This window comes from Hordeum vulgare, chromosome 7H, assembly GCF_904849725.1.
Source record: "Hordeum vulgare subsp. vulgare chromosome 7H, MorexV3_pseudomolecules_assembly, whole genome shotgun sequence".
NCBI lineage: Eukaryota > Viridiplantae > Streptophyta > Magnoliopsida > Poales > Poaceae > Hordeum > Hordeum vulgare.
The window spans coordinates 613,163,560-613,173,825 of NC_058524.1; the positions used below are offsets into that span (position 1 = coordinate 613,163,560).

General features: G+C 46.7%; 2 protein-coding genes across 2 annotated transcripts; both read right to left on the minus strand.

Annotated features, from left to right (window-relative positions):
• Positions 1-3,502: 3,502 nt before the first annotated feature.
• On the minus strand, positions 3,503-4,224 carry LOC123407869. Its single transcript, XM_045101105.1, has one exon. It carries the CDS (start codon positions 3,961-3,963, stop codon positions 3,655-3,657), a length of 309 nt encoding a protein of 102 aa, XP_044957040.1. The 5' UTR covers positions 3,964-4,224; the 3' UTR covers positions 3,503-3,654.
• A 4,946-nt stretch (positions 4,225-9,170) lies between these two features.
• On the minus strand, positions 9,171-9,889 carry LOC123409647. Its single transcript, XM_045102503.1, has one exon. The coding sequence runs from the start codon at positions 9,745-9,747 to the stop codon at positions 9,454-9,456; it is 294 nt and encodes a 97-aa protein (XP_044958438.1). The 5' UTR covers positions 9,748-9,889; the 3' UTR covers positions 9,171-9,453.
• Between the last annotated feature and the right edge of the window lie 377 nt (positions 9,890-10,266).

The window sequence follows — 10,266 nt, forward strand, 5'->3', positions numbered from 1 at the left end:
ATGGCGGTAGGAAAAAGGGTCAGATCCTGAAATATATTTGAACCGGAGTCAGATCTGGCTAAACTTTTGCAAAAGGGTCAAAACACTAAATTTGGTCCCACTAGGCAGCAAACACTTAAAATTGAGAAGACGCTCGTGAGATCCATCGCCCAAGATGTGGGCTTCATTACTGGGGACAGTCCACATGATTATGGGTAAGAATTTGTACTATGAGAAAGTTCAACACACGGAGCATTGACGAATTGATCATAACTCTTTCTTTGAAAGGAATTTAGATGGGGATAATTTTTTGCGGGGTAACTTAGAATTAGGCCCACAATTAGGAAACATTCTGGGAAAATGAAAATTTTATTGAAGGCTCACGCATACCTACCGAAGAAAGGAATACGAGTATACTAGAAGGGTTAGGTGTGCTTTTTTTGCGGTGTTGGTGATGGGGTCACCTAACAAGGGTAGGGTCATAAATTTGACATCTAGGATCCACGTAGGGCCCTACACCATCATTGAAAGGTCTATTGACCCCACAAGCATTCAGACGCACCTATATTGACATCTACTCGGATGGCACTTAGCCACTCGGGGAAAGCCTAAGCACTCGACGTCTCCTTGCTAGTCGACCCTCCTCGAACCACTCGGACACATTGGACAACCTGGGAGTAACAACGGTACATGAGCTTTATTAGGCTTTAAGTGTAGTTACAACAGCAGTTATTGGTAACGCCTCTACTTATTTCACTCTTAATCTCCCTTGTAATGTAGCAATAAAGGAGGCGAGCGAACTATATATAAGCCGCTCCTCAACTCCATGGCAGGGGCTCAATACCCATTGTAAACTTACACCCCAGAGTAAACAAGCCTCTGGGCACGACATGTAGGGTTTTAACCTCTCCTAGAGGGGCCTGAATTTGTTAAATTTGAGTGCTACACTTGCGTCATAGGTAGGCTCCGTCGCTTGTTAGTATCCCTAATATTCATTGTCATGATCATTGCCTCGACATTTGGTGTTGTTGAGTTTCTTAAAAATAATACTCATTATGTTTCAAATATAAAGTGCGTTACTTTTTCAAGAAGAAAATCTTTTAAGTTTGATCAAATTTGTAGAGAAATGTATTAAAATTCATTATATAAAATCAGTTTGATTAGATTCATCATTAAAATGAATTTCCATACTTTTTTTGTTTAATACTTTGGATGTTGATATTTTTTGCTCTGAGCTTGTTCAAAGTTATAGAAAATTGACTTTCCAAAAAACTAATACCCCTTATACTTAGGAACTGATGGAATATTTAGTTTGTAGGGTGAGGAGATGATGGAGTGTGTTTTATTTTTGTTCATAATTTATGATTTGGTGGGACTTTGATGGTGTGATTTTGTGTTATCCACTAACCAACCTATACTTATGTGAGGAAATGTCTACTTCGGTGGCTGCATGTACTATATTGGTGCTACAGTATCACATAGTGACACTTCTTTTTTCTAGTTGGTGGGTTAGTGCTTGGGATTGATAGGTTTTCATGAGCCAGTTGTTGTTGGTTGATTTGAAAAAAAGTTGGCTTGGTCAAAATCGTAAAACAAATCCGAAATTGAATACCTCAGTTGAATCAAAGAGGTTCAAAATTAGGAAACATATAGTGAACTAAAAGAACTGAATGGGAGAGATCCTTGAGAAATTATTGACACGATTAAAATTGAGTGACCCAATTCTAAATTGAAGATCTCAATTAATTGTGTGGCCTTAGAAAATAGGAAACATAGTGTATAGAGAATGTGAGAGTTCTAGAAATTGTTGACCCGGTCAAAATCAGATGACCCAATTCCAATTGAAGAGCTCAAATGAATGTGGGCCTTTTAAAATTAGGGAGCATAGTGTTATAAAAGGATTCCTTCCCTCGGTGATCCTAATCGAGTCCCATGGTGATGACGGCAGCCTTCTGGGACGCAACGACAGGCGAAACCGGAAGGGATCGACTCGTCCCCATGCCAGCCAGATCTCCTCGAGCTTCAGCATCGCCATTGATGTGAATCTGGCTGATGCCCACATCGATATCTTCATGAACTCCTTATAGCTTGGCAAAGATGCCATCCAATTTAGCAGAATTTTCGTCGGACATCTTGTGGACACCCTTGATGGTCAATTGCAGTGATCAACAAGCTTGCGATCGATGTCGTCAACGAAGCTGCTCTAAAGCAAATCATAGATGTGCCTTCTGTTAATTGTCAACTCCTCCATTGTTTGTCATGGCCAGCTAACCTTATGGTGGGTGTAGTGGTTGTGGCCCGGCAACGCCAAAATGCGATTCTAAATACCATATTATTAGCACTACTAGTTGAGCTACAGGGTCATGGCTATGTTGGATTGAATTCGATCTAGGGTTTGCATTTCAGGTGAATACCGCCCAACCCCCCCCCCCCCCCCCCCCTCACTCCTGCTCTAAGATTACAAGTCATCTGAATGGCCTTTCTTCTCCGCCAAGTTCTCCTTTCTACAACCAAGTAGTTTCTTTTAAGGAAGGGTAGCTAGTTTAATAGGTAAACAGATACATGGCCCACAAGTCGCGCCTGTTGGACAAACTACTCTCATGGGCCAGCCCACCGGCCCATTTCCGCCCTTTGAATCATTGTTTGCACAGCGTCAAAGAAAATAATCCTCTTTATAATCCTCTTTCGTGCTTGGAAACCGGCCAGTGCGATCCCATGGGAGGGAGGTTTACGAAACAACGAAGATGATACCATGGCTGTTCAACGACCGACCGAACTCAAATTTTTTTTTTGAAACCACATATCATCATTATTCAACAATATACTGGATACAGATACAAACATACAGGAAAACATAGCCCTAGAAACTATGCAAAAGGAACCCTGATAAAACGATTTAAACAGAAAGGTCCTTTGAAATCCTTGCAAACAACTAACTCTTTAGCCATCGCCAACTCCCCAGCGTCATCGCGACGCACGCTGGAAACAGAGGGAAGCCTCGAACAACCCCAGATCCAGGCCACCACCATCGCCAATGAGACTTTGCGAGCCGATGAACAGGCCCAGTGCTTGCAACGAGGTACATGTCGATGTGCCATGTCGGCCGAGGGTTGTTTCCATGATTATTCAGATCTGGACGAACTCAAGTTAGGATGAATACGAGGAGTGGAGGCCGAGGCCGGTGGTATTGTCTCGCTTAGTCGCTTGAATGCAACTGCGGTTCGCCCCTGTTTTTGTGAAAGAAAGGGAAGCACAGAGGAGGATTTTTCTTAGGGCGAAAGCTCCACCAGCGCACACGGTGGATGGCGACGGCCGACGGGAGATGGTTCCACACCCACACCACCCAAGCCAAATGTAAACTTCGTTCATCCACAGTTCCCCACCCAAAAGAAAATCCCCAGCACCAACGCTTCATCTCCGTGTACACGTACGTATCTGCTGCCTTGAATCCAGAAGCGATGGAACATTAAAATGGAGTGATTGATTCTTATCTTATATGTATATAAGTACATGGTGCAGTTGCTACTCCTCAGTACGTATCCCAGGCCGTATAACTGAACTGCTTTTACAGATGTAGCCATTCAGTCTCGCTGAGAGAAGAAGAAAAACCAGAGAGAGACAGAAGCTACGTAAAGTTAACAAGGACGGTCGCTACTACTAGTACGATTCAGGACTTCAGGCGGTGGCGACGGCTCGGGAGGCCGGCGTCGGGGAGGGCGGCAGGCGCGAGCTGAAGTTTCTGTGCCGGAAGGCGGCGTCCTCCGCGTCGGCGTCGCCATCGTCGCTGCCGCTGTCGTCGAAGTTGAGCGCGTAGCTGAGCGGGTCGTACCTGAACTCCCCCGCGGGCACCACGCGCCGTCTCCACCTGGTTCTGCCTGCGCCGGTGTGCGGCGACGGCGAGCCGAAGCAGCCGCACATGGTGGTCCGCAGCTTGTGGCGCAGCGACGGCGGCGAGTAAGGCGGCGAAGAATCCACCTCATCCATGGAGTCTGCCTTGGTAGTGTGGTTGAGCTGGATGTGGGGGAGAAGAGATGAGCCGTGTGGTGTGAGTGAGGAGTGAGGAGGTGGAGGCGGGGATTGGCAATGGCTCGATGAAGAAGGTAGGTCGATCGGGGAAGGCGTGACTAAATAGGGATGAGGGAAGAGGACGCATAGGGATTGACAGGGCAGGCGACGGCGTGAAGGGCGAGAGACGCGCAGACGAAGCCGTCGTAGCGCACGCGTGCGGACCCGAGGGTGGTTCCGGGATTGCGCGGTTGCTTCATACTACTTGGACGGAGGGAGGTGGATGAGGACGATGACAACGGTCGGTCCACGTGCCGTGCAAGCTGTCGTATGCTCACCACTAATAACGGTCGCTTAGCTGGCAGCTAAGCTCAGACTTAGGCCCTGTTTCTTTAAAAAGTTCTAGGATTTTTTTAGTCTCAACTAAAAAAGTCTCTAGTCCCTATCCGTTTCTTTCTAAGGACTAAATATGGACTAGGGGTTATTAAATGACATGTAAAAAGACCATATTACCCCTAATAATATACTACTCCTAGATGTAACATAGTCATGCTAAAAGTTATTAAATGACATGCTAAAAGTAGGGGTACTGTTGCAAAAAGTGTCAAAAAAGTCCTAAAAAGTTCCTTCCATAGGGATTTCTTCATTTAGTCCAAAATACCTGCTTTTAGTCCCTAAAAGCCCCTCATGTTTCTTTCACATGAGACTATACACCCAAAAGTCTCTAGAAAGAAATATCCCTTAGCTATGTCATTTTTACAGGCTTTTTCTTTTGGGAAATGTTAACCATGATGGACCGTTGTCGTTGAGGCCGGTCACCCGTTCAGCGTCGGTTTAGTTGAAGATTTGGGTCGACAGTGTGTCTAACGCAATCGATCAACATTTGCCGGTTGGCCATCCTCTAAAAAAAATGTGCACACGAGTCATAATAGTGGTCTATCGAGGATAGATACCGTCATCCAGGTAGTATCCTTTGTCGTAGTTCTGGTCGTTGATGGTAACCATTCATCAGTGCGTACGATTCAACGTCGTAAGGTGTTCCGGGTTCGAGCAACGGAACAACGGCGGTTGTATATTAAGGTGGTGATGGACCAACATGACAACCAAGATCTCCTCATCATCATCGAAGGAGGAATCGTCGGAGTCGCAAAGAAAAATGTGGAAAAAAAACTCGTTGACGGAGTCCATTTTGCACTTGGTAAACTGTCGAACATCTTGTGGGCGACGTCGAAGGAGCTGACCGGTGAAGAGACGCGCGCCTCCCTTGGACCAGGTGGCTGGCCTGGAGAAGTCCCGACGGTGCGACGGTGATGGCGGCGAGGTGGCGACGTTTGGGGTAGGTGTGTCGGCACCAGCAAATGGGTGACGACGACGATGCGGCGAAGAAGGGCAATGGTTTCTTGTCGATATGGATGAAAGAGGATGATCAATGTGTCACCGACTAACGGGCCAGGGGGAGGATAGATGGGCACCGCGTGCGTTTGTTTCGTGTCCACGTCGGCGCAAATCAGGCTCAACAATGGGTCGAGAATGAGTCGGCAGACGGACAAAAGCGAACGCACATCTGTTTGGGTCGGCGCTTTGGGCAGACCTTTTTATCCGCCACCACCCAAATGAACGCGCACGGATGAAATGGGTCGGCTCGTTTAAGTTGCTCTAACGCGATCAAATCAAGCGTCAATCCGACACTATTTTCTTCTTCCCTTTCAAGATCAACATCTGAAACTGACGCGGATCGTACGCCGTACCTCTATTTTTACGTTCTCATCATCATATACAAAACAAAAGATACTAATAGAAAGCTCATGGCCGAAAGCAAGGGGTAAAAGTTCCTCCGTGTTTTTTGTATGTATTGTATGGACAGAATAGAAGGAATCGGTTGATCTGAACGCCGGCCGAATCGGATGCCAAACCTCCCTGGTCTGCCGGGTGAAAGGTTTCCTACGGACACGATCCAGGCCTTTTAATTCCCGTGACGGCGACGGCGACGGCCACTCTGCTCGAGTGAACGCCCTGCTCAGTCAAAACGTGCACGTCGCCGAAGCAGAAAAATATCCTGCATGCCTCCGCGTGCAACTGCAAGCGCCGTTGGTTTGGTTTCCGTGTCCTCGACGCAGCCTGCAAACGCGACCAACACAACAAGCACCAGACATCTCGTGCGTGTTACATGCGCACAATGCACATCCCGTATCCTCATACAGTGCTAGTACACGGTAGGACAGTGCTACCTTTAGCATGGCTTCAGGCATGAATGAACACGTGAAGGTTTTCTGCTCGCGTGGTGGCGCTATCCATTCATTTTCCAGCCGATGATCTTAGCTCATCTGGTCAGTCCAACCACCGCTGATGGTGCAACGCCCATTTAAATCAGTCACTCGATCGATGCTCAGGCTCAGCAAAGCCGGAGCAATTTTCTAATATACTCAGGAGTACTAGTGCCATGCCCAGTTGCCCACCATCTACAGCATCTAGTATCTATGTGTCTGCTTCGTCAGCTGGGATAAGGATCGATTCATTCGTCACGCCGTCAACAAAGCATCCTACTACTTGACAGATAATCTACTGTACCAAAATAAATCAACGAGCGGTCCACGGCAAAACCATACGCGGGAGGAATTATTGTATCCATCCATCCATCGACCTCACATGCTACATCTTTCTTTAATTCCCTAAAAACACTTTAATTACATACGTATGGCGTATTGCGGTCTATAGTGTATAATACGAGATGAGTATACGGGTATCAAGCACACCTCAACTAAAAAAGGATATCTCTTCAATTCCTACTTGGTGCATATCTAATCAAGCGCTTTAGCATTTTTTTAAAGAATAATCACGCACTTTATAGTTAACTTACGCTTTCTGGGTGCCTCAGCAAAGGACCATGTCAAGTTCGTTCCCTGATGTATATAAAAATAGATATGACTATGTTACATCTAGATGTGAGATAACACATCACATCTAATGTGACATCATTATGTAATACGACCCCTCTTACAAAAAAAAGGAAAAGAAGAAAACGGGAGCAAGTCAACTCAACAAATGTGTTGTCATGATGGTTGCTTGCGTCGGCCACAGGGCCGGCCCATAGGCCGAGCAAACGGGGCGCCCGCCCTGGGCCCAGGAAGGCAGAGGCCTCAGCCTAGGTATTGTTTCCTCTGTAGTTGGTAGGAAGCCCAGAAAAATAACGCTGGGCCCAGAAAGAGGGTTTTCTGATCGTTCTCGTCCTCCTCGACTCCCTTTCTTTCCTAAAATCACAGATTCCAAAACAGCACTGTAGTTTTCGTGTCGACTCCGATTTCAAAATCGCCGCCGGTCAATAATGGAGACTAAAGGCGCAAATCGGCTCCCCAATCAGCCTTTCTTCCTTCTTAAACGTTCTACTTCCGTTGGAGACTTGTTTTCTTCCTACCCATAATCCCGTTCCTCCTTTGAGTTAATAGATTTGACCTGCGATGACTCCGCATCTCTTCTTCTTATCATCTGCACTCCAGTGTTCGGTGGATCTAAGCCAGGGCTAGGAGAGGAAGTGATGAACTAGATAAGGGGGAGGGGGGGGCACTATTATCGTTCGTGTTGACTGTAACATGCGGATCTGCTGATTTGGCCACCTACATCTACATTCAGGTGCTCTTGTTCCATGTTTTAATCATTTTTATGCCGCTTGTTCTTGTTCATTGACATGTCAGTTTGATTTAAAATGCCTTGAGCAGGAATGTTTGAAAAAATTGAGTTATTATCCGGGTGAAGAATTTTGGAGTGAAGAACATGGTCAATTGGGGAGGATCTAGAAATAAATGTAAGTTCATGTCAACATTTTATCTGACGGTAACATAAAAGATCTAAGTAGAAACCAGTTTTGACAGGAATTTTTGTTTTATAGAACAAAATGAAGTCTCTATACCAATTTAGAAATGCAAGCTTCTAAGGAAAGAGAGCTTTTGTAGAACTACATCATTTTATTACTATCTTGGCGTAGTTCACTTGATCGATAAATAAATTGTATTGTCACTTTTTAGAGTTCAAATTAAAATCATCAGACAATGCTATGTACTGGATATTACTTTGGTTTTGAAATTCAAAATATTTTGAGCATTTGAGTTCCTTTGAGTAAACAGGGGCCTCTTATTGTTGTCTTGCCCCTGGCCCCGTATATCTATGGCCCGGCCCTGGTCGGCCAACAACAGGAGGTTTCGGGTTCATGTCACCTTGCGTGCTTATTTTTTGCATTTTTAAACAAGAAAAAAATGTGTGTTATAAAGAAGGAAAAAAAGTGGGCCGGTTCAACTAGGAACAGTACGAAATGGCATCAATCCCGGTCATCTTTTAACAATCTTTGTTTACCAAACGACGCGAGGGTTTAATTTAGACTGGGATTATATAATTCAGGATGCAATCGATCGAAATTTTGATACGAGGGTTCGTTTCGTCGAATATCTATGAATTCGGGGTTTAAAATAAACTTTTTTCACTTTTCCTGAAGGCCTTGTTTGATGCGCAGGGTTTGAGGAGGTTTGTAGGGGATTATCCCCGAGGGGATTAGAAACCCCGTGATTCCCTGCATGTTCATTTGGTGGATAGGGTTTGCAATGAGCAAACCCCTTCAATCCTCTCTAATCCCCTTCGATTTCTTCCTACCCACGCGGTTCAAAAATCTTATCTCATGGCTCAGGAATTTGGCAATTGAGGGGATTTGAGAGGATTGGGTGTCTCATGGCTCAGGGATTTGGCAATTGAGTGGATTTGAGAGGATTGGGTGGAAGAAAGGGATTCACCCAATCCTCTGAACCCCCTTCACAATCCTCCCCCAACCCCTTCCTACCAAACAACGCCGAAAGAGGAAGATTTTACGTGACCCGTGAGAAACTGCACGAGGGGATAGTTTAGTGGAGCTGGCTACCCTTTAGGGCTTGTTCGGTTAATTCCAACAAGGAGGGGATTGGAGAGGATTAGAGGGGATTGAAGTGGAATTTGATTTATAGGGGATTTAATTCCTCCCAATCCCCTCCAAACCCCTTCAATTCTCAAACAACCGAACAAGGCCTCACATTTGTTTGGTGTACTTGGTTCCATACACACGGTGGATGGCGACGGTCGACGCGAGACATTCCAGTTCCACACACACACACACCAAGCAGCCAAAGGTAAACTTTGTTCACAGTTGATCATCGAAAAGAAATTCCCGATTAAACCAATCTCTTCATCTCTGTTGCCTTGCGTTGAGAATAAATGAAACATTTCAAATAGACTGACTGATTCTTATATGTGTACAAGTACATGATGCCATTAATTGCTACCCCTCGGTACGTACGTACGTACGTACGTTTCCTCGGCCGTATATATATAGACTGCTTTTACAGAAGTAGCGATTCATTCTCGGTCAGAGAAGAGAGAGAGAAGAAAAATCAGAGAGACGGAATCTACAGAAGCTAAGGACGTTTGCTACCATGCACGATTCAGGAGTTGAGGCTATGGCGCCGGCGTCGGGGAGGGCGGCAGGCGCGAGCTGAAGTTGCGGTGCCGGAAGGCGGCGTCGTCCGCATCGGCGTCGCTGTCGTCGCTGGGGCCGTCGTCGAAGTTGAGCGCGTAGCTGAGCGGGTCGTACCGGAACTCCCCCGCGGCCGCCACGCGTCGCCTCCACCTGCTCTTGCCGACCCCGGTGTGCGGCCTCTCCCCGCCGCTGCTCGGCGAGCCGAAGCAGCTGCATACGGTGGTCCGCAGCTTGTGGCGCAGCGACGGCGGCGAGGACTCAAGAGCGTCCATGGAGACTTGCCTGCCTTGGTAAGTTGATACCACTAGTCCACTACTAGTGTGGTTGAGTTGGTAGGAGCTGGAGATGTGTTGAAGTGGGGAGTGAGGAGGTGGAGGCGGGGACTTGCAATGGCTGGAATGGATGGAGAAGGAAGGAAGGAAGGTGTGACTATATAGAGGGAGGGATGAGGGAAAAGGTCGGATAAGGACACGGCGACGGCGTGACGGGCGAGGGACGCGGGGAAGCAAAGCAAAGCCAAAGCCAAAGCCGCTGTCGACGTAGCGCGCGCGTGCGGTTAGACGGACGGACAGACCTGAGGGTGTTTTGGGGATTTCGCAGGTCTGGATGGCAACGGTCGGTTCTTTCTCGTGCGCGCGCACACTCACTGCTGGCCAGCAGCAACGGTAACAACAGTGGTGGTGACCTACCTTCTCTACGCACATCACTACAGCACGGTAGGTGTTGACCCCGAAGAGAAGATAAGAAGAAAAAAGGATCTGACAGAAATGCACAAGGAATCGAGTGATGTG

Coding starts and splice junctions, on each gene's coding strand:
- LOC123409647 (XM_045102503.1), bottom strand. CDS start 9,747: ATGGACGCTCTTGAGTCCTCGCCGCCGTCGCTGCGCCACAAGCTGCGG.
- LOC123407869 (XM_045101105.1), bottom strand. CDS start 3,963: ATGGATGAGGTGGATTCTTCGCCGCCTTACTCGCCGCCGTCGCTGCGC.